At 36.8% G+C, this 20,566-nt stretch overlaps 10 protein-coding genes and 1 non-coding gene across 11 annotated transcripts; 4 read left to right on the top strand and 7 right to left on the bottom strand.

The window, feature by feature from the left end:
• The first annotated feature begins 95 nt into the window (after positions 1–95).
• Positions 96–1,740, top strand: SOCG_00801 (uncharacterized protein). Its single transcript, XM_013163221.1, has 4 exons — positions 96–468; positions 580–964; positions 1,010–1,366; positions 1,412–1,740. The coding sequence occupies exons 1-4, from the start codon at positions 202–204 to the stop codon at positions 1,489–1,491; spliced, it is 1,089 nt and encodes a 362-aa protein (XP_013018675.1). The 5' UTR covers positions 96–201; the 3' UTR covers positions 1,492–1,740.
• On the bottom strand, positions 1,671–3,539 carry SOCG_00800 (Set1C complex subunit Swd1). The gene has a single exon (XM_013163220.1). The coding sequence runs from the start codon at positions 2,972–2,974 to the stop codon at positions 1,766–1,768; it is 1,209 nt and encodes a 402-aa protein (XP_013018674.1). The 5' UTR covers positions 2,975–3,539; the 3' UTR covers positions 1,671–1,765.
• Positions 3,456–6,876, top strand: SOCG_00799 (AP-3 adaptor complex subunit Apl6). Its single transcript, XM_013163219.1, has 2 exons — positions 3,456–4,713; positions 4,760–6,876. Exons 1-2 carry the CDS (start codon positions 3,730–3,732, stop codon positions 6,104–6,106), a joined length of 2,331 nt encoding a protein of 776 aa, XP_013018673.1. The 5' UTR covers positions 3,456–3,729; the 3' UTR covers positions 6,107–6,876.
• On the bottom strand, positions 6,098–6,791 carry SOCG_00798 (ribosomal protein subunit S14). The gene is made up of 3 exons (XM_013163218.1): positions 6,422–6,791; positions 6,319–6,365; positions 6,098–6,261 (listed from the first exon to the last, which is right to left on the bottom strand). The coding sequence occupies exons 1-3, from the start codon at positions 6,674–6,676 to the stop codon at positions 6,246–6,248; spliced, it is 318 nt and encodes a 105-aa protein (XP_013018672.1). The 5' UTR covers positions 6,677–6,791; the 3' UTR covers positions 6,098–6,245.
• SOCG_00797 (mitotic spindle checkpoint protein Bub3) lies at positions 6,729–8,617 on the bottom strand. Its single transcript, XM_013163217.1, has 2 exons — positions 8,122–8,617; positions 6,729–8,060 (listed from the first exon to the last, which is right to left on the bottom strand). Exons 1-2 carry the CDS (start codon positions 8,441–8,443, stop codon positions 7,423–7,425), a joined length of 960 nt encoding a protein of 319 aa, XP_013018671.1. The 5' UTR covers positions 8,444–8,617; the 3' UTR covers positions 6,729–7,422.
• SOCG_00796 (threonine aldolase) lies at positions 8,585–10,551 on the bottom strand. Its single transcript, XM_013163216.1, has one exon. It carries the CDS (start codon positions 10,096–10,098, stop codon positions 8,962–8,964), a length of 1,137 nt encoding a protein of 378 aa, XP_013018670.1. The 5' UTR covers positions 10,099–10,551; the 3' UTR covers positions 8,585–8,961.
• Positions 10,552–10,946: 395 nt separating this feature from the next.
• Positions 10,947–11,018, top strand: SOCG_16309. Its single transcript has one exon. It is a non-coding gene; the product is annotated as a tRNA-Cys (tRNA).
• Positions 11,019–11,345: 327 nt separating this feature from the next.
• SOCG_00795 (SWI/SNF and RSC complex subunit Ssr2) lies at positions 11,346–15,697 on the top strand. Its single transcript, XM_013163215.1, has one exon. The coding sequence runs from the start codon at positions 11,611–11,613 to the stop codon at positions 13,138–13,140; it is 1,530 nt and encodes a 509-aa protein (XP_013018669.1). The 5' UTR covers positions 11,346–11,610; the 3' UTR covers positions 13,141–15,697.
• On the bottom strand, positions 13,270–15,156 carry SOCG_00794 (glucosidase; the record flags this gene model as incomplete). Its single annotated transcript, XM_013163214.1, has 1 exon — positions 13,270–15,156. The coding sequence occupies one exon, from the start codon at positions 15,154–15,156 to the stop codon at positions 13,270–13,272; it is 1,887 nt and encodes a 628-aa protein (XP_013018668.1).
• SOCG_00793 (uncharacterized protein) lies at positions 15,575–16,252 on the bottom strand (the record flags this gene model as incomplete). Its single annotated transcript, XM_013163213.1, has 1 exon — positions 15,575–16,252. The coding sequence occupies one exon, from the start codon at positions 16,250–16,252 to the stop codon at positions 15,575–15,577; it is 678 nt and encodes a 225-aa protein (XP_013018667.1).
• A 389-nt stretch (positions 16,253–16,641) lies between these two features.
• On the bottom strand, positions 16,642–19,203 carry SOCG_00792 (heterotrimeric G protein alpha-2 subunit Gpa2). Its single transcript, XM_013163212.1, has 2 exons — positions 18,757–19,203; positions 16,642–18,446 (listed from the first exon to the last, which is right to left on the bottom strand). Exons 1-2 carry the CDS (start codon positions 18,875–18,877, stop codon positions 17,503–17,505), a joined length of 1,065 nt encoding a protein of 354 aa, XP_013018666.1. The 5' UTR covers positions 18,878–19,203; the 3' UTR covers positions 16,642–17,502.
• Positions 19,204–20,566: the final 1,363 nt, after the last annotated feature.

Below are 20,566 nucleotides of genomic sequence, written 5' to 3'. Positions count from 1 at the left end.
TTAATATTCAATACAATTCTCTTGTCAATTTATGTTTACTACCACAGTTCGTTCGGTAACGCTATCTACAAAACTAAAGATTTGTATGACGAGGCGCGAAATTTCTTCGGATAGGACTTGGCGTTTCCAAATACCTTGCAATAGAATTCTCAGTTGTTTGAGATGTTAAATAATAAAATTAAGCATTGCTAAGGATGTGTGATGAAAGTCTTATCCTTCTTCTCTAGTCCAAGGGCTTTTTTTAAGTCACTTTCTCGAGTGTCATTTTCATTTCTCTTGATTGTACTATTCGAGGCCATCATCATTATATCCTTTGAATCCTACGTTTTCGGTCACTTTTATGATTTTCCTGATTTAAAATCCATATATTCTAACTCGCTCTCTGTAAGCTTGACATTGCTACTGCTTTCCACGGTATTTTTGGTATACATGACATTAGAAGCCCTAAAGACAAAAAATACTGTTCAGGTAAGATTTAAAACACCGATTCTAAAAACCAGGGGCTTTTTTTTGGGAAGCATTTGTGCATTACAATGAATAGTGAATTTAGTTCGCTGAACAATTAACTGACAAACGTAGGTTGCGGCTTTATGTTGTTTCCATATTGACCTTTTTTTACTTTCGATTATTCAAATTAGCCAGATATACCACATCTACAGATTTGCACTGAGTAAAAATCATGGTGGAAAGGCAGATCCCATGAAGTTCTACATGAGTGCGTTTGTTAACCATTACACAAAACTCCATCACCTTTTAAAACTCCCTTCCGAAGTAAAACCCTTTTTTGGCTCTCTTCCTGCTATTATCTCCGCGTGCGGTATTGTTTTAAGCTATCTTGCCTATAAGATAAATCGAGAAAATGGTTGGATTATATACCAAAAGATCGGACCGGACTCTCGTATGCGGCGATGCTATTTGATGCATCGGATTTTCATAACGTTGATTAAATTTGACTTTTATTATTGTGAGTGATCATATACATCTATGCAATACTAACCACTGTTGATAGTGATAGGAACGTCTATTCAATATGCCATGGTAATTTCAGAGATTAATACTTGCGAGCTTATTTTGACCATCCTTGTTATTCCTCTTACAATTATCGTCTTAATTGTGGCTTTATATGGCGTTACCCATGAATCACGAGCTCTTATGTATTTCTGTGAATTTATGTTCTTATTGAACATTGCATATATTCTCTTCAAAATAATTCGAATGTATTTACCTGCTCAAATACAAAGGTACACAATTTCTAGTCGAGAAATTGTCACTACGTTTTCTGTGTTAAGTTTAATCTTGTTGTTTTCAACCATTATTGCTGGTTTCTCTTGTTGTAATAACTTTTATAAGGGACTAAGAAACTATTGTATGCTTAATTTTTTAACTGAGCTTTTATTAACTTCTTGTATAGTGATATATCTGCAGAACAAGAGAAAGCAAGAGGCGAGTTCCGCATATTCCCCTAATTCTCGAATGACGCTTGATGATTAACCCGTAATAGGTAATTTATTTTTTTATTTTTTATTTCTTTCGACATTGCCATACTTCTTCTTTTAAAAACTCATTTATTAGCATTCGTTATTGTTTCTTTTTGTGATTTCTATTTATTCGTTGCTCTTATTCCATTCGTTTTATTCATATATGTTTCCGCCTTTGCAAGGCGCTTTTATTTTGATTTACTTTTTTATTTTATTTTACTTTGCTTATTTCATAATTTATTCTATATTATAATTATTTTTTAGAAATGGAGAATTTTGTTCCAAATCTATACGTCTAATGAGTTCAGATTCAACGGAATAGTAAATGGTTTATTCGCAGATGACGATGACCCATTGTAAAATAGTTTGACAGGTACTGCGGAATCCACCTCTTCCTTGTTTTCGTTCTTCTCGTCGTGTATGTCAAATTCGTATTCTGGCTCATCGTATTCAATGTTTTCTTCAAGTTCTTGAAAATCCGGAGCAAATGCACTCCAGCTCTCTTTTTGCTCAACTGACCACATGTAAATAGCTCCTGTATCCAAGCCAACGGCCACTATACAAGGCAACACTGGATGCCAATCTACGTCCACAAGCTCTTCTTTTGGACCTTCCAATATTTTGACAAGCGAACCCATACCTCGTTCCCATACATAAATGGCATGCGCCATCTGATAAGTAGTAGCCAAAACATATTCTCCGCTAGGACTAAATCCGCAGGAGTTCCACTGTAATCGATTTACCACATCTTGAAACTTATGCTCAACTTCAAAATTTTCCAAATCTTGTATATTTATCGTACGTATGACCCGATCTGTTGAGTTCATAATTAGGTATCTTTTACAAAAGCTCAGCCGAAGTTGTTTAATATTTTGCGATGTTATTCGATTCGAACTTTTTATACGGATGGGATTAATTTCAATAACGTGTAGCCATCCTTTCGATGTACCGGATATTATATAATTTCCAGAAGGATGGAATATACAGACAAGGGTTACATGTTTTGAGTTCCCTCTTTTATCTGTCACAGAATTAGGTCCTTCAGTATTCGAAGGAAGAGGAGTAAAATGAGGGATGCCCTCTTTAACCTCAACAAGACAAGGCGAATCATCTAAAATAGAAGCAACGAACATATTCAGATTAGAAGGATGTAATTCAGCTACCCAAACCGGCGCCGACATTCTTAGCACATACTTGACAGACCCATCAAGTAAATCCCAAAGTATACACTTCCAATCCCTAGCAGCAGACAACAAATATCTTCCGCATTCTGACCAACAAACAGATTGTACTGCTCTGGTATGACCTGTGAGGATCCGCGCTACTGAAGATGTTGATATATCCCAGATCACGACCACTCCATTTACAAGCCCTGCAGCCAAAACATTTCCAATTTTGTTAAATCTGACACTCGTAGCATGTCCATACCGAAGGTTCCCAGTCAACGTTTCGGGGTAATCAGGAATCGAGAAAGGATCAACTAATTCCAAATTCATAAGTTCTAAAAATTGCAGAGACGTAAATGAGAATATTTATTTTTTAAAAAATTGTATTCCAAAATATAACTTCTACTACGTTACCGAGTTTAAACCTTTGTTACTGAAACAAAAAGTAAAAAAATCCACGAAAACAGAAATCGTTTAATATATCGACGTGTCCTTTTTTTTCTACATTTAGTTGATTCTAATGAGAAGACTCAAAAAATAGTACCAAGGTCAACGAGAAATTTGTAAAAAAAACCAGTCTTTCTTTACTGAAAAAGGAAGCGTCGTGTGTAAATAGAAATTGAGATGAAGTCTATTCTGTCATCAGATTCAACGCAGATTCCTTTTTTAATTATTTCAATTAAATAGACAGTATTAAATATATATGGTTAAATCCAAATGTCTGTTTTCCATCTGTATGTCCAATATGGGGAATTTGGGATAAATCAAAAAAAGCAACTTCCTGCAGAACATCTTTGTATTGCTATATAATAAATAATTCAAATACGTAAAAGATAACAGAAGAAAAAGAGATTTATACCATTTTACACTTGGTGTGGTACCTGCTTTAACTGACCAACGAATCTTACTTCAACTATCGAAGTTAGGAAATGAATAGATTTTTAAAAGCCTTCAGTTATTCATGAAAGTTTGTTGCTAATATCTATAAGAAGAACAATTAATTGCGTATAACAGGTAACTATTCACCAGGAAGACTGTTTTAACTATTTCAGTAAAGTTTCTTCACGGTGGTCAAGTTTTTCAAAATGACAAGTCTCTCCTTTTTATCTACTCTTTCTGGAATTGCAGAAAATGCTAAACAAATTGCTAAAAACTCCAATATTAATTTTGAAGACCATGATCTGTCTCACACAGATTTGGTACGCCTCTTGGAATCAAACTCGGATACAGGGAAACTGGAAGCCCTGCACTACATTATCGTGCAAATGATGCATGGAGAAGATGTCTCTATTTATTTTCCAGACGTTGTTAAACTAGTAGTTTCTGAAAATCCAGAAATACGAAGACTTGTGCATATATACCTCACACACTATGCTGAGTTCAATCCAGATTTGGCCTTGCTTTGCGTAAATACCATTCAAAAAACACTTTACGACAAGAATCCTCTGATTCGGGCTGCTGCTATTCGTGCTATGAGTAGCATTCGAGTGCCTGCTATAAATGGAATAGTACTGTTAGGAATTCAACAATCAATGAATGATTCTTCTCCATTGGTTCGCCAGAGAGCCGCTCTTGCGATTTTGAAATGTCACTCTCTCGATCCTTCCTACTACGACCAATTAGTAGAATGTATTCGTCTACTATTGCTGGATAGTCATCCACTGGTTGTGCCTGCTGCATTGGCAGCATTTGAAGAGGTATGCCCTGAAAATTTTATTATATTCCATCCTGCCTTTCGGAGAATTTGTACCCTCTTTAGTAAATTTAATGACTGGGATAAAACTGTGGCATTGAAAAGCATGATTCGTTATGCTAGACTAAATCTACCGAAACCCGAGTTGACAAATACAGTTCATAAGGATTTAAAGCTTTTTTTGGAGTCTGTCGATTATTGTTTTTATTCATTATTACCTAGCACTGTTTTGGCTGGCTGTTGCGCATATTACTACTTGGCTCCAACGAATGAATTGCATAAAATTGTTCAGCCCCTACTCCAACTTCTCACTGAAAAACCAACCGTTCGACTTAATACTCTATTATACATCAGACATATAACTTTTTCGAGACCGGTAAGCTTTTAAGCATATATGAACTTAGTGACTAACTGACTTATAGGAACTCTTCAAAAATGATATTAAATCATTCTTTTTGTTTGGATCCGACGATGTGAAGACTTCTATAGTAAAACTCGAAGTCATATCACATTTATTGGATCCTGAAAATGCAAACTACGTTTTCCCTGAACTTTGTCACTACGTGTTCAACCATTCCAATTCGAGGGTCGCATCTACTGCTGTTAGAACTATAGGAAAATTTGCAAAAAACACGTGTTCTATGACTTCATTATGTTTGAGTTCTTTATTAAGAATGCTTGAATCGGGGAACGATTTCATCGTTACCGAAGCAGCCTCTTCGTTACGAATTCTCATTCATAATGATCCTCAGGAGATATATTTGATTTATTTGGCTTCAATGTATGAAAAGTTTCATGTCCCCGTAGCAAAAGCGGCAACCTTGTGGCTTATTTCGGAACACATACAGCAAATGATGCACGTTGCTCCCGATTTGCTTCGCATTGCTGTAAAGACTTTTGCCGACGAGGAATTGGAAGTAAAATATCAAATTTTGGATTTGGCGGTTAAGCTATATGTTGCAAACTCAACATACGAGCAAAACGAATCAGTTCTTGAAAAACCAAATCCTGTCAATTTATTATATAAGTATGTTCTGTCTATTGTTCATTTTGACATGAGCTATGACCTAAGGGATCGTGCTCGATACTACAAATCGCTTACTAGTGCACCCTTTACCGACTTTACTCGTAAGATTCTTCTATCAAAAAAACAATTGATAGATACTTCAGAAGATAACAGACGAGATTATTGTTTGGGTACAACCAGTGTTTGCTTGGATGCTCATGTTCAGGGTTATGCACCTGTTCCGGAATGGGCCGACGTATCTGCTATACCAAATGATGATGTTCGTGAGACTAATCTGAACATCGAAGCAACTACTAGTGCTGGACCGTCCTCTTACCAAAATACGGATAATGTTAAATCTCTTTCTTCTGAGGCGTTCACCGGTGGAAACTCGAATTTGACGTCTACTATCAAACCAAGATTCGTTGGTCAGCAATCCTTGGAAGAATTTTACCAAAGTGATGATAGCAGCAGTTCCGAAGAGTATGAAGACGACTCGACTGCTGAGGAAGTTACTGATGATTCTGAAGAGGAAGAAAATGAAGATGTCAATAATGGTAGTAGCGATGATGATGATAATAATGACCGGGTTGATGTTCATGAGGGTGAAAATGAAGAATCACTAAGACAAGAAGAAATAAATAGTAATACTGAAGGGTACTCCACTAAAGAAGATGCGAGCACAGAAAGCAGTGTTCTATCTACTGTAAGTGTCATAAAACAACCGATTATTCCTGCAGAGCAGAATCTTTGGCGTTCCTAATAATTTTATGCCGATATATCAAAAAATCAAAAGCGAATCTTTTATTATTACTATCTTAGGCATAGACGTTAATGAACTAGACAGAAAAAGAGTTGGGAAATATCATAATCCTAAACTGTTTGGAGAATGAAAGAATTCACTACCAAGAAGCTTTTCTAAAAAATTGTTAGAATACACAGATAATTCGTATATTACATAAAGCAGAAACATACCGTACGCCGGGTAACTGATTTGCTCTAGCTTTGATACGAAAGGCAAACTAGACGTTTCATGTTAGTACATCAAGCGAAAGCATACTATTTAACATTTACATACTCTTGCAAGTCGGAATGCGCGAAAAACACCACGGCCTCTACCAGTAGCAACGCAACGGTTTTTTATTTTAGTAGGATGTGAGTTTTCTGGAAGGGATTCGATTCTGTTCTTAGCTTCTAAGCGAACGCGTAAAGGCAACTCAGGATTTCTGTAGATATATAAATTGCTTTGGCGCTCCACTTCATGTTTTGCGAAAAGATTTCTGCAAAGAAAGTCTCGGTACGCCTTATGTTTTAAACGACCAACGAATTGCATTTTCTCGATGAAATGCAAAGAGAATAAATCTAAGAGGTACGGAAAAGGCGAGTAATTAACGCCAGGGAAAAGGAGGTGGAATGTATCTTCAGAGGTTCATTATGCCCAAAACAATATAAGACTAGTTAGGGCTACAGTAATATTTTCTAAAAATATGCTTACAGAGTAATTGTACAACACTTATCATTACATGTTTTTTGGATATAATCATTATGAAGAGAGGGAAAAAAGAGAAAAAGAAGGCACTTTTAATACTTCAAATATTGTAGTATCCTCAACACTTTGAGGATTAAGAAAATCGTATTGAGGTACCTCGATGCGACTAACCTACAATAATTACAATCATAGTATCAAAGTATCACAACAAATACTCTGTACTGTCACGTTGTATCCATCCAAATTAGATAGAACAGCAAGTGTGTGTCAGCACTCACAAGACGTATCGTAGGCAGATGTTTAGACATATTTGGGGCATCTGTTTATCGAGTAATGATATATCATAGTCCCCTTTTACCAAGCTTGACGCAGTAATATCTTTGAAAAACGCAGAAAGAAAGAAAAAAAAGTATTATAAAGAGTTACGTTTCAAAAAATTCTATTTCTTCCAAATTTATATTCTGTTTTCTGAGTGAAAACAGTTATTTCAATATAATCAAACTTGAGAGAGGCTTCCAAATAGTTGAATTGAAAAATCGTTACTAGTAAATCCAAGTTCCATAAATTGAGTTGAAACTTCATTAAAAGCGTTAAGCAGTTCTCTTAGGCATAGCAAAGTCGTTTTCTAGAGCATAAATGTAAACACTACCGTTGGCTTCATCTTGGGCACAGGTAGCCACAGCAAGTAAGGATCCATCAAAGTTAAATGAAATGCTAGAGACGCTCGTCTTTGACGGATAAAGTACACGAAGCCGTTTACGTACTTGGATATCCCAAAAAGCCACAGACCCATCGCCGCCTGCTGTAGCGAGAGTGTGATGAATAGGGTGAAAAGTAAGAGCATTCACGGGATAAACAATATCATATTGTTGTTGAATTTGACGGTGACATTTAAAAGTAAAGTTTTTTATCTGCCATTCTGGACTCGGATTAAGATATTCAATTGATGTGCGTCCTTCTATACTTGAAGACACAAACCCTTCGCCACCAATACAGCAGACGTCTCTAGTCATATACTTGAAAGTCGAAGGTCTTCTTTGAAAAGGGAGCTTCAAATTGCGGATATCGTATACCAAATTTTCTCTTTCCGTGCATCCAAGGACAAGAATATTTGCAGCAGAACTAGCAGCTAGAATCTTTTTTTCAATACGCTTTTTATCTATGGCCCTTTTTTGCCGTGAATCCCAGAACTGAAAAGATTGATCCCAAGAACCTGTCACGAGGCACTCTAAAGTTCATTATATAATTAGCATATCAAAGGAAAAAATACATTTCGTGTATTCTCTTACCAATATCAGGAATAGTAGCCGTACAAGAGACTCCCTTCTCGTGTTTGCCAATGACTAAATGAGTGCCAGACGAAATGTCTATTAAATTTACCGATCCATCAAGGCTTCCAGCAAAAGCCGTCGTCGCATTCAAATATCTACTGGTTAGGATTGGGCTGGAAAGAGAATAACTTTGTAAACAACGCTGTTCTTCTGCCGTCTCTACTAGTTTCAGGCCATTATCCCAAGAGCCTATAAGCAAGTGATCCTTCTCTACAGGTGAAAAATTTACACTCGATATCCCATCTTTAAAGTCATTTAGCCGTGTCAGTATAGACGGCATACCCAAATGCGTCTCTTGTAGGTCTTGGTTACTCGGGGAGAAATTGTGGTGAATCCATGTCGATTGAAAAGTAATGGCAGGTTAAATGAATATGTGTTTACAATACATTATAGACTTATTACTGTCTTCTTACTATTACTTCCTTCATCAAATGTTATCTTCTTCTCTACTGAGAATAAGATGGATAAAACTTGAATAATGGATATACAAGAATTCTTATTATATCAAAAAACAACTAAACCCGGAAAAACGAGGATCAGTAGTAATTTAAAACAAAAATAGTAATAAATTAAATTAAGAAAAAACCTGATCCGCCTTGGATTTTTGTTGACACTATACAAACATAAAAGAAGGAATTCGTAAACTATGATGACGAGGCCCAATTGTATAGTCAGTCATCCGTACTGAAACCACCTAACAAAATTTTTCGCAAGACAAAAGGACAAAACAAAAATAATCCAAAAAATTTTTTTATCAAACAGAAACGTAGAGGGCCCTCAACAGTATACCCAGGAATTTTAATAACCAACCTTGAATTCACCGGGTTTAGCAACGACATCAGGCTCCAATTTTTGACGCTCAACGGTTCGTTTTAATGCATGCTTCAATCTATCAACAGCATCGGCAGTAATTTGAATGTGGAAAACGACACGAGGACCCATTAAAACAATACCGGCCTTCTTGGCTTCGTCAACTAAAATAGCCACATTCACGTTGGCAAGGATAGCGATGCTGGTTTCAGGAGTGACTTCAAACTCAACACCCAAGGACTCAGCATACTCGGTGAATTCTCTGCAGTAGCGATGGACACGAGAGAGCAAGGGGAAGTTTTGTTTGATAGAGAGCAAACCAGCAGCGGCCAACATACCAGATTGACGCAAACCACCACCATAGGCCTTACGGAACCACTTGGCCTTGTTCATGACATCCTTAGGACCAACAATTACACTACCGATGGGAGCACCAAGACCCTTGCTCAAGCAGAGACTTACGGTGTCGAAATAAGAACAGTATTCTTCAATGGAAACACCGGTGGCTGCTGAGGCATCCCACAAACGAGCACCATCACAATGGAGGGGGATCTTGTAGGCTTTAGCAAGAGCGGAAATACGAGCAATTTCTTCGATAGGAATAACAGAACCCTTGATTGTGTTTTCTAAACAAATCAAGCTGGTAGGAGCAAAGTGAATATCGTCTCCAACAATCAACTTGCTCTCGACTTCTTCGGCGGTGATGTATTTTCCGTTCTTGGGAGCTACAGGACGTACAATGGATTGAGTGAAAAGTCCAATAGCACCAGCCTCCCAGTTGTAAATATGAGCACGGTCATCACAAACGATACTGTGAGGAGGTTGATGAAGATGAGCACGGATACACAATTGGTTTCCTTGAGTACCTGAGGTGACAAACAAACCTGCCTCTTTTCCGCTCAACTTGGCGACATATTCTTCTAATTTTTTAGTGTCTTCATCTTCTTCATACACAGCATCACCATCGGTAGCTTCGAACATGACTTGACGCATCTCGTCCGAAGGAACTGTAAAGGTATCACTGCGGAAATCGTTCCAAGGACGATATTTCTTTTCGGTCTGTCCATTCGTCGTAACGGAAGCAGTCTTAGGAGGGACGGTTGTTGCGTTGGTAGTTCCGTTCATCTTGTTTTTCTTTTTTTCCTTGTAATCGAAAGAGTAGAAAACTGTTCCTTTTGTCTATAAAAAAAAATTAAAAAATCTTTTTAAAATAAATCACTTAAAAGACTAAACAAGACTGTTGAAGCCAGATTAATGCGTCTTCCTAGAAATCCGTTCAATTGAAAAGTTTGCGGTTGAAGCAACTTTTACGTTCTAGGCAAGTTGGTTGTTATTCGGTTCGGGTAGAAAGTTCGAACCAAAGGCAATTTTTCGTAGATCTGATAATAGGATACCGAGTTCAAATTTTTTAAAAGTTCTAAAAAACTGAATTAGGAATTACACTGAGTAATCGCAATTCAAGATTTTAACAAATATATAGTCCACCAAATTATATAATCCAATGAACTTGTACTGTTTGGTAGTGGTATGTTCTTTGAGAGTTCTTTTCCGCATATTTCTACAATATTTTCATTACTAATATAACTGAATTCCGATTATCAATTATATTCTTATGGAGGTTTCTGTTCCCTGATTTTCTTAAAGAAAAAAACAAAGTCAGTAAGTATTCGAAGAGAAGCTTCTAGCCTGAATCACTATAACGCGCTTCTTGCCGGAAAAAAAAGAGGGAAAAAAATAGAGTACAATACCGAAGACTGATATCGTGATCAACGGGAAGCAGAGGTAACAGATATTACTCTGAAAAATATACTTGAACAAACCAGGGTTTTGTATTGTATATAGAAAGAGAGAAAGGATTACTGTAAATAAAAATTTTAAATAAAAAAAAGGAACAATACGAGATTTCGTTCTTCGCTTCTTAATCACTGTTGAACATCTCATATAGATCTTTTGCATTCATAAAGACATGTCTAGGGGTCATAGCTCAGTGGTAGAGTGAGGGATTGCAGCTCCCCAGGTCACTGGTTCAAATCCGGTTGGCCCCTATTTCTTTCTCATTTTTTTTCTTTAGTCTTGTTGAAGGCAGTCAGTTTCCTCAATGAAACTAGAAAGAACTGTTTTATAAATAAAAGAAATTGCCTTACCGCAATGATTCATTCCAGAAATGTCATAAAGGATTCCTTCTTAACCCGAGTTTTCTCTGGTCGCAGCCTTTGACGAACGGTCATTGATATGGAAAATGGAACCTATGATTTGATGGAGAGCGAGACCGACCGCATCTTCATTCTATTATTACTAAGCCCTTAAACAAAAGTTCTTCTATGCTTCTGTTTTGGATTCTCATTTTATTTGTTATTGCAAAGCTTAACGATGCAGTGTAGTATGGTATATAATTTAACAGAATTGGGAAATGTCGTTATTCCAATGCTTACCAAACAAACCAACCACCAAGGCCGATCGACGTCCTTTTGACACAAGTAGTGAATTGAGCGAGCATTTCAGCTCAGGAAAGCATTGATACGGTGTTCTTTTATGTCTATATTTATTTATTTTTAATAGGGTCTCTTATAGTCTAGTTGTGAAGCATTTGTGTTTAGGCTGACATTGTTGAATCTATATAAAACTTAACGCTTCAAAATGGCCTCGGAAACCTTCCCAGCTCCGTTCGTCGTAGAACAGATGCATCCCATCATTGTGCCTTCATATGCAGGATGGTTTGATATGTCCAAGATTCATGACATTGAACGAAAATCGAATCCAGAGTTTTTTAATGGAAAATCCCCTTTAAAGTCTCCAACTGTATACAAAGATTACAGAGATTTCATGATAAACTCTTATCGTTTGGAACCTACTGAATACTTAACTGTTACTGCTTGTCGCCGAAACTTAGTGGGTGACGTATGTGCTATTATTCGTGTACACGCATTTTTAGAACAATGGGGTCTTATTAATTACCAGGTGGATCCAGAAACAAGACCTCCCTTTCGGCTTCCTCCAGTGTCTGGACATGTACAAGCAATCAACAACACACCCATCTTGACTCAGGAAATACTTTCGCAACATAGAACGACCAAGCGCGATAACGAAAAGCCTTTACCCAAGTTTTTAAAAGTGGAAGAGCGTTTGTATGATCCAAAAGAAGAAAAACTTAAAGTACGAGATGATACTCTAGAGAAAGATCCAGAATCCTCTTTGCTTCTTCACAAGACTTGCTACTCTTGCGGTGTTAATTGCTCTCAAGCATGGTACCATAATCTCAAAAATAAAGAATACACCGTCTGTCCTCATTGTTACCATCAAGGCCGTTTCGCAAACACATATACTTCTTCTGACTTTTTATTTATGGAAGGGGTTACCTTTGCTCATGATCGTGATGCTCCATGGACCGAGCAGGAAACACTCTTATTGCTAGAAGGAATCGAAGAATATGACGATGATTGGAATCAAATCTCTCTCCATGTTGGTACACGTACAAAAGAACAGTGTTTAGTACACTTCTTACAACTCCCAATTGAAGACCCCTATAGAAAGGTTCAACAGGACGACTATGGCCCTTTTCAAAAAGGATTCTTACCATTCAGAGAAACCGAAAATCCCGTGTTGAGTACCTTGACCTTTTTAGCCTCTATCGTCCAACAACAGACCAAATCAAATACCATAGAAAACACAACCGAGAAACATGAATCCGAAACTTCTGAAAAGAAAGATGAGAACTTAGATTCTTCTTCATCAAATGCTTTGGAGATTGCTGCACATGCCGCGATCAACGCTGCAGCTGAGAAATCAAGAATCATATCTACTTGTGAACGTCGACATCTACGTCGTCTAGTTTTTCTTCTAATTCAGTCTCAGCTTGAGAAAGTTGAAATAAAAATGAAGGTTTTAGAAGAACTGGAAAAATTCTGTTCTTTGGAACTTTCTGAATTGGATGTCCGTGCTAAGAAACTTATCCTTGAACGTCTTTCTACTAAAAAAATGCTATTGGAGGTCGATTCTAAATTAAAGAATGCCCTGAGTCTTGGTGGAGAAGAAGGCTTAAAGGTTTTAGACGACATAATAAATACGGAACATGCAGAAGTACCGCTTACGTTTGAATTGCCAGAGACAGGGAAGATCTCTCCTCTAAGTGCTGAAAATTTTGAAAAATATCACGTCATTTCTTTGTAGTTATATTATTATGTTGTTTAATTAATTAAAGCTTTAGTGGGAACATAACTGCGCCTGGCCATCGTTTGCTTTTCTTAGTAGGGAAGTAGGGGTAATAAGAATTCATACTCGTTCAAATGGTTTTCGTAATTATACACTACAACCATGCATTAAACTATTCTTTGGCCATTCATACCCACACGATTCCCAACTCGTTTTGTTCGCGTTTCTATATGCAATAGGATGGTTCGCAATATACTCGGTTGTAGGATACCCAGGTGGATCACATCCAATATGCATGCTTTCATCTTCAGGATCCTGATATATACGGATGTAATCAATCGACATAGTAGCTGGAAAATGTAAATCTCGAAAATAGTAATAAGCCCAGTTGTTTGAGATACCCAGGTTGAATACGATGGACATGGGTTCCTCGCTTATCTGTCGGGCCCCAACGTTACCATTAGGGCCAACAGCTGCTCCAAGCATTGTCCAAGTGTGATTCGGACCTACAAACCACGATACATATCCGTCAATTTCACCCGGCTTATAGTCGAAGCCGTAAGTTTGGAAAGCCTTACGCTCATACCAACTATTATTCAAAATAGTTATTCCGGATATTGCTTGCTGAAACGGACCTCCCACATAAGAATTCATGTGGGTTACGCTTTGATTGTGAATGACCAAATAATCATAATTTGGAAGATAAAACATATCAAATGGAGCAAATTGACTAGATTGGGAAGCACTCCCGATGTCAAACTCATCATTTGGGTTAAGCTTTTCAGTAGATCCTTCAAGCGCATCGATCTCTGGTGCGCCACGGCCTATACCAGGACTAGGATGATCTTCATCAACACATGTACAGCTAGACAGTTTTTGTCCCGGTAAATATGATATGCCATCCCATGAGGACTGATTTGGTGTTATTCCCGCGTCACACTGGGAATAAGAATAAGGCCATACTCCATCTGTTGTGGCCATATAACCGGGACGAGCAAGGTTACCAATCGTCCATAGACCAGGCCACAAACCAGCACGCTCACCGGAACCTCCAAGCGAAGCAGATATCTCTATGATGCCGCCTTTCCAACAAAGCTTATTCCACGACTGGAGCATACCGGACCTAAAATTCAAATTGTGATTTGCAAAAGAATCTATTCTAATATCCAATGTACCGTTGGCTGTAGTTATTGCATCTGGATCGTACCATTCCAAGTCATTAGTGGCTGCATAGTGTAAATCGGCCGCCTCCCAGAATTGGTCATCTCCAGGATAAAAACTCCTACCCGGCGTATTAAATTCATCAGAAAACATGAGCTTATATGTTTTTCCATTTACACCAACTTTGGTTAGAGCGGATTCAGGAGTATCTGGATCCACCAAATCAGTTCGAGGAAAACGCAAAAGACCAAATACATGATCAGTAATTTGTTCAGCCATGGCTGGATTATTTTCCTTTTTAGGAGAAACATTTCCGGTGTAGGTCAGAGCTGGGAAAATTATAAAAAGCAAAAAGAAACCAAGTAATAAAAGAATCAGCGATGCAATATCGCCCCATCGAGACCAGCTAAAAGACTTTTTATCTTGATAAACACTGAGGACAGAAGAGTTTGGGTTGTGAAGATCGTCATCTTCCTCTTTGCAATGATAAATCCAATTAACATCTAAGTACCCTAGTAAGGACGGGTTAATGATACTATGGGCATATTCAGAACCTTTAAAACCTTCTCTGCTACTCGCAGAGGAATTAATGCCATTATTCACATTTGAAAAGAAGGAGGGATACCTGCTCAATTCCTGTTGGTGAAGAAGGGAGTGTGAAAGAGCTTCGTTAGTTATAGGCGGTTCTTCAGAATGAAGATAGCTATTTACATTGGGAAGAGAGCAATTTTTCGAAGTAGTAGAAGTACTTTCTGAGATATTGAATGACGAAGACCCAGAATCCGAAGAAGAATTATTAGAATGATTTAACCAAATGGGACTGATGTATACACTCTCAGGTTCTTTTGGTAGCTTCGCCTGATCGGAGCTCATTATAAAAGAATGATCAAAATAATAAAGAAAGAAAAGATAGTACTATATAGTCAACGAAAGATAAGTATGCAAGCTGGCGGTCCAACTAACTACGAGAAAAGAAGAACACAGTCTTTAGCTATCGAAAAAAATAATAATTCTTGAATTGAACAATACCATATAAAGAGTTATTTCCGTATATTGAAAAACACGCAATTCTTCCCCCAGCTCCGTGAAGCAAACGAGGTAATGGTAGATGAAGCATTATAATGTTCATGGGGATCTTTCATAATCTCGAGACTATTTTTTACTCATTCACGTGTAATAAGTTGAGCGACGGTCAGAAACATACCAAGGGCATTGCATTCGAATTAGGTCATTTTCGGTCTTTTGTCAGTCATTACCGTATCATCACTAAAAGCTCATGCATTCAAGCAAGTTAATGATTTTTAGAAGAATTACACTCTTGCTTAAAAGCTCTTTCGTATCGATCACTAAATTCTTGGTGGCCCACGGCCTCATTTAATTTGTGGTGGTCACCATTCAAATAGGAACGATAAGCCAATTCAAGTTTTTCATTACTCTGAATTTTAAGATCTTTTGATTGAAGTAGACGGGTAATTTGTGAAGTCCCCATCAAAGCTCTAAAGTTGCAATATGCTCGGTAGCATAAATAAAAACCTGGTACATTTGGAATGATGGGAATTAGGATAAATGGAATAGTTAGAGGAAGCCCTATAATGTTAGCAATGAAATTCTTTCGGTGTAGTTGTTTCATTTCTTGTAGTCGAATGAGCTCTTGGAGTATTTCGCTAGGCTCTAAGGAATCCGGTCGCTCTATAACAATCGTAGAATAAAATTCCTTGTCGTTGAGTTTTTTAGCCGTTGATACTGATCTTAAAAAGCTTTCCTCATGAGGTACACGGTGTAATACACTGTTTCCAAACGAAACTGTCTTTTGTTTTATGAAGCTTTTCGACTTGCTCCACGCATCCCAAGTATTGTAGATACGATTTAGTATTCTATCATGGACTGTAACTTTTTTCAAAAGTAATTCTGATGGATAACAGTGTAGGAAAACCCTTTGCTTGGGTAAGGGAAGTGCAATAATCCTCATCAATGCTTGTTGTCTTTTTTTGAGTAAATTAACAAATTCGTTTCTCTGTATATAAAAGTACTATTTTCAAACGAAGTATCTTTGTGCTTGGTAATATCGTTTTACTATCTGAAAGATTGAAGAGGAGGGTATGGTCAATGTTCTATAATTCCATGTCATCATATCAAAGACAATAAGACATTAAGAGACGCCAGTGCAAGATAAACCGTCGCTCTATAAAAACAAAATTGCTCTTAACAATAAATTGTATTTATAAAAAACTTGTTTTTTGAATGGTTTTCTTCAAGATACCCGTTATAAAATTCGGAATCATTTCGTGGAATTACAGTCTTATACAGAACAGTAAATAGAAAAAAAGTGTTTAAAAAAAATACTCATCAACCAAGTATAAGCATGTAAGTATAGTATATTGAATTGTTTGGTTTCAGCAAATATAGAAGGTGTTAGAATTCATAATTTCAGTTGTTGAATTTTTTTTATTAGATTCGACTAAGGAACAGAGAGAACACTCGGGCGTAATCATTCATTTTACAAGGCGAATAACTCGTAAAAAAGGAATGGTGAAGGAATTTCTCATATATTGTGATAATATGGAGATGCCAAACTGCTATTACGAGGAATTATAAGACATTAGTAGGCATTATTAGCAAAAAAATTAACCTTTTCTAAAGGAAGAAAAAAAAAAGACGACAGAAACACTTTGGCCCAATAAGTAGTCTTTATCCATTTCGTTTCTCCTGCTTCATAATTTAAGACCATAAAACTGTTGAGGAGAAAGCTAAGGAAAAATGAAAAAAAAAGCAAGTGATAGACATACATATACGCATGTACATTTTCATTAAAAAAGCAAATAAGAGGAAGAAACCAAAATCTATGTGGATAAAGACTGGGAGAAAGAAAACATAAGTTTAAGCGAATGCAATTTTGTTTGAATAATATAGAGTTCAATTCGATAAATTCGATTCACGAGATCTTCAGTCTCAAGGCGTTTTGCAAGCTATTTACATCCAACAAATACAATAGACCAAGATTATGTCCATGCACGGAATCAATCCGTACGACCAAACGCTTGCAAAGAATTCAATGGACCGATTTAAATAAAGAAGTAAGTAAAAACAAAAATAGGTCTCTTTTTTTAGACAAAAATAAGAAAAAAATTACACATAATGTGGTTGTGTGATAATGAATTCGAGGAACGAGTGTGCACGAAAATAAGGAAGAAGGATAGAAAAAAGGAAAAGGAAAAACAATTAAAACATTCCGACTTCTTTTAAGCTATGCTGTAAAATTGTTTCTTTTACAGCGGCAAATACAACCTTTATATTCGATGTGTCGACAGCAGTAGTTATATGAGGGTAAATATTATGCCTTTGTCGATTGACACTAGGATTTACAAACATCCAAAGAATAAACTTTGTGATGTTTTTCACATTGTTCTTTCCAGAGAATTGAGGGAAATGATCGGTGAATGGTACATGTTCCAACTTTTTTCGAAACAAATCAAACTTGTTTAAAAATAGAATAATGGAAGACTCAACAAACCATTGACTATTGATAATGGAATCAAAAAGAGCAACACTTTCAAGTAATCGATTCCGATTGGCGACGTTTCGTTCAAAAAGCTTTTTGTCGAAATCATTGAGGGAAACACAAAAAATAATAGAATTGACATTTTCGAAACAGTAAATCCATTTCCTACGTTCAGTCCGTTGTCCACCAACATCAAACATACGGATTTGTAAATGGTCTAAGGAAAAGGAAATTTCAGATATTCCCATGGTGGAATTTCTGGAGTGCAAGATGTCATCAATGGACGGAACATAGTCTGGACTACAAATGGCAGTTGCCCGCTGAAAGAAGTAAGGAGCAGAATCAATAAGAAGGGAATCGTTTCGATACATGCATCTTCGAATATTGCTGACGGTCCAGAGGTCGAAAATGGCTTTCCCAAACATTGTCGAGACAAGTTCACCCGGATTGGGAATAAAACGTTCAATGATTTCACAATTGTGAATGTTTAACGGGTCTAAGGGAACGTCTTCGTTCCCAACAAACTTGATGAGCATTTTTGCCGAATCCAATAAATTCCGACGGATAACAGGAATAAACGACATGATTTCTTCCTGGCTAAAGCCATTTGTGTTTAAAATTTTAATTTGTTTACTAATAGTACTTTTTCCACTATCAGAAGCACCTATTTTGGTTAGTAACAGATTCATACGATCAAAAAAGAAAACACACACAACTACTCGCCCGGGCCAATGGAAAGAAGGATGAAGAGGGTGAAATACAACAAGCAAACCAAAAATAAAGATGAAACAAGTCTCAGAATTCAATCTATCGCCAAAAGAGGTATAGAAAAGGATCGCTTGGTGTTTTATTGTTTGCATTTCATTCCCACTACAACCTGTAAGCACCAAGGGGAGAGTAGACGAGTTTATTTCAAGTAGTTGAAAGACTAATTGAAACGGAGATGGAGAGCATTGTTTTTTGTGAAAACTTACCTAATAACAAAATTTTGTATGTTTTGGAATTCTTTTTCTGCTGGGCCTCGATTTGTTTTTCAATCTTTTGACTGATTTTTCGTGAATCTCCGTCCTTAGACAGAGCACCGATCATAACCATATTGATCGACTTTGATTTGATTTTGAATATAAAATGTAATAATCAAATCAAGAATAGGAGGGAAGAGAAGAGAAAAGAAAAGAAAAGAAGAGAAGGGAGAGGAAAGGATAAACCGAGGTTCCAATTTTTTTTCTTGATACTTGAACTTTGAACCTTACAGCGATTCAAATGCAAACGGAAATAGTGTACAGGTAAAAAAGGAAAACACACACGCAGACAGACAGTGTGTGAGTGAGAGATTAATAAATAGAGAGAGAGAGAGAGAGAGAGAGAGAGAGAGAGAAATAGAAATAGAAATAGAAATAGAGAGAGACAGGCAGGGAGAAAAATAGAGAAATAAAGTGCAATTCCTTGAAAAGTCGTAGTTTTTTGTTTAGGTGTATTTAGAAACGATATCACTCACAGAGACACACAATGATACATACGTCTCGTCGCGACTCGTCTCTTTCAATTGTTTGTTATTCGTTCCTTCGCTCGTCTGACAAGTCCAGTAGAAAAATCAGCTTTTCGCTAGAGAATTGAATCCACTAAACAACTGATGTAGGCAAAAAAGAAGAAGGAAAAAAGAAAAAAATAAAAAAGAGTACAAAGAACAATAAATAAAAAAGAAAAAGAAGAAGAAAAAAAAAAGTTTAGGAAAAAGGAAAAAAGTTCCTGGCCAAACCCACTTCTATAGAAACCTTCAAGGAACCCAGATATATACTTTTGCGGCTACTATTATTAATTACCCTTGTTCTTGCTAATATTGCTGTTGATATTGCTTTCGTAGCGTTTCTTTTCGTTGTTATTGAAAAGAAACAAGAGACAAGCAAAATTACTTTCTCCTGGAGAGGAAATGTCAGTAAATCGGCAATTCAGCCTTTGGCTTTATGAACGTGCGAAAACGACGAGAAATCACAAGAAAAAAAATAACAGTTCAACGCAAACGCGCAACAAAAATTGTGGATCTAATGATAAAAACAAAAACAAAAATAAAGAAGAAGAAAAAGAAAATAGAAAAAAAAAGAAGACAAGCAAACAGGTATGAAATGGAAAGGCGAAAAAAGCGGTAATGCTCTGCTAGTTTATTTATACTCCTTACGTCATAACTTTTTCATTGCCGGAAAATTTTTAAAAGAGGGGTTCATGGGAAGAGGGGTATTTTTCCAACAGAGGAAGGGTAAGGCACCCAATAATAGAAAAAAGGTTCGTTTGTTTTGGGTTTTGGTTCGGTCCGGAACGTTGGCAATTGATGAGTAAACGAGGAAGAATCGAAAAGTGGAAGCAAAAAGGCCGCGTGGAGGTCATCAGCCGAGTAACAAGTCTCTTGAGTAGGAGTGGGGCAAGGAAGTCTCGTAGAACGGCAAAGAAGGATTGAGTGGGGGTCTGAAGAGAGGAAGGTGGAATGGGATGGTACTACATGGGGGAAAAGGATGTATCGTAAGTCGATATTGGATATTATGGGGGTAGAAGGTTGAAGTGGGGGAAAGCAAGAGAAAGTAAGAGGGGAGATAGAAGCATAGCTTAGCACAGTATAGTGTAGCATAGCAAAGGGAATGATTCAATTCGTAAAAGAAAATGAAATAAACAAAGCAAATAAAAGAAAAGAAAAATACAAAAAAAATAATAACAAATAAATAAACATATAAACAAATAAACAAATAAAGGAAATAAAAAATAAAAAATAAAAAAGTTCTAGACTTGTATGTT

Source organism: Schizosaccharomyces octosporus (genome assembly GCF_000150505.1).
Source record: "Schizosaccharomyces octosporus yFS286 unplaced genomic scaffold supercont6.2, whole genome shotgun sequence".
In the NCBI taxonomy this organism is placed as follows: domain Eukaryota; kingdom Fungi; phylum Ascomycota; class Schizosaccharomycetes; order Schizosaccharomycetales; family Schizosaccharomycetaceae; genus Schizosaccharomyces; species Schizosaccharomyces octosporus.
The sequence above is the reverse complement of the archived record's forward strand: the minus strand, read 5'-3'. Positions and strand labels throughout refer to the sequence as shown.

What these genes read in the sequence shown, in the direction of transcription:
- SOCG_00800 (XM_013163220.1), bottom strand. Translation starts at nt 2,974, where the DNA reads ATGAATTTGGAATTAGTTGATCCTTTCTCGATTCCTGATTACCCCGAA.
- SOCG_00799 (XM_013163219.1), top strand. Translation starts at nt 3,730, where the DNA reads ATGACAAGTCTCTCCTTTTTATCTACTCTTTCTGGAATTGCAGAAAAT. An exon ending in ATATAACTTTTTCGAGACCG is followed by an intron (nt 4,714 to 4,759) that starts GTAAGCTTTTAA and finishes ACTGACTTATAG; the next exon opens with GAACTCTTCAAAAATGATAT.
- SOCG_00795 (XM_013163215.1), top strand. Translation starts at nt 11,611, where the DNA reads ATGGCCTCGGAAACCTTCCCAGCTCCGTTCGTCGTAGAACAGATGCAT.
- SOCG_00792 (XM_013163212.1), bottom strand. Translation starts at nt 18,877, where the DNA reads ATGGTTATGATCGGTGCTCTGTCTAAGGACGGAGATTCACGAAAAATC. An exon ending in ATACAAAATTTTGTTATTAG is followed by an intron (nt 18,447 to 18,756) that starts GTAAGTTTTCAC and finishes TAACCAAAATAG; the next exon opens with GTGCTTCTGATAGTGGAAAA.
- SOCG_00797 (XM_013163217.1), bottom strand. Translation starts at nt 8,443, where the DNA reads ATGCCGTCTATACTGACACGGCTAAATGACTTTAAAGATGGGATATCG. An exon ending in GGCTACTATTCCTGATATTG is followed by an intron (nt 8,061 to 8,121) that starts GTAAGAGAATAC and finishes AATGAACTTTAG; the next exon opens with AGTGCCTCGTGACAGGTTCT.
- SOCG_00801 (XM_013163221.1), top strand. Translation starts at nt 202, where the DNA reads ATGAAAGTCTTATCCTTCTTCTCTAGTCCAAGGGCTTTTTTTAAGTCA. An exon ending in AGACAAAAAATACTGTTCAG is followed by an intron (nt 469 to 579) that starts GTAAGATTTAAA and finishes TGACAAACGTAG; the next exon opens with GTTGCGGCTTTATGTTGTTT. An exon ending in TAAATTTGACTTTTATTATT is followed by an intron (nt 965 to 1,009) that starts GTGAGTGATCAT and finishes CACTGTTGATAG; the next exon opens with TGATAGGAACGTCTATTCAA.
- SOCG_00798 (XM_013163218.1), bottom strand. Translation starts at nt 6,676, where the DNA reads ATGCAATTCGTTGGTCGTTTAAAACATAAGGCGTACCGAGACTTTCTT. An exon ending in GCGCATTCCGACTTGCAAGA is followed by an intron (nt 6,366 to 6,421) that starts GTATGTAAATGT and finishes TGAAACGTCTAG; the next exon opens with TTTGCCTTTCGTATCAAAGC.
- SOCG_00796 (XM_013163216.1), bottom strand. Translation starts at nt 10,098, where the DNA reads ATGAACGGAACTACCAACGCAACAACCGTCCCTCCTAAGACTGCTTCC.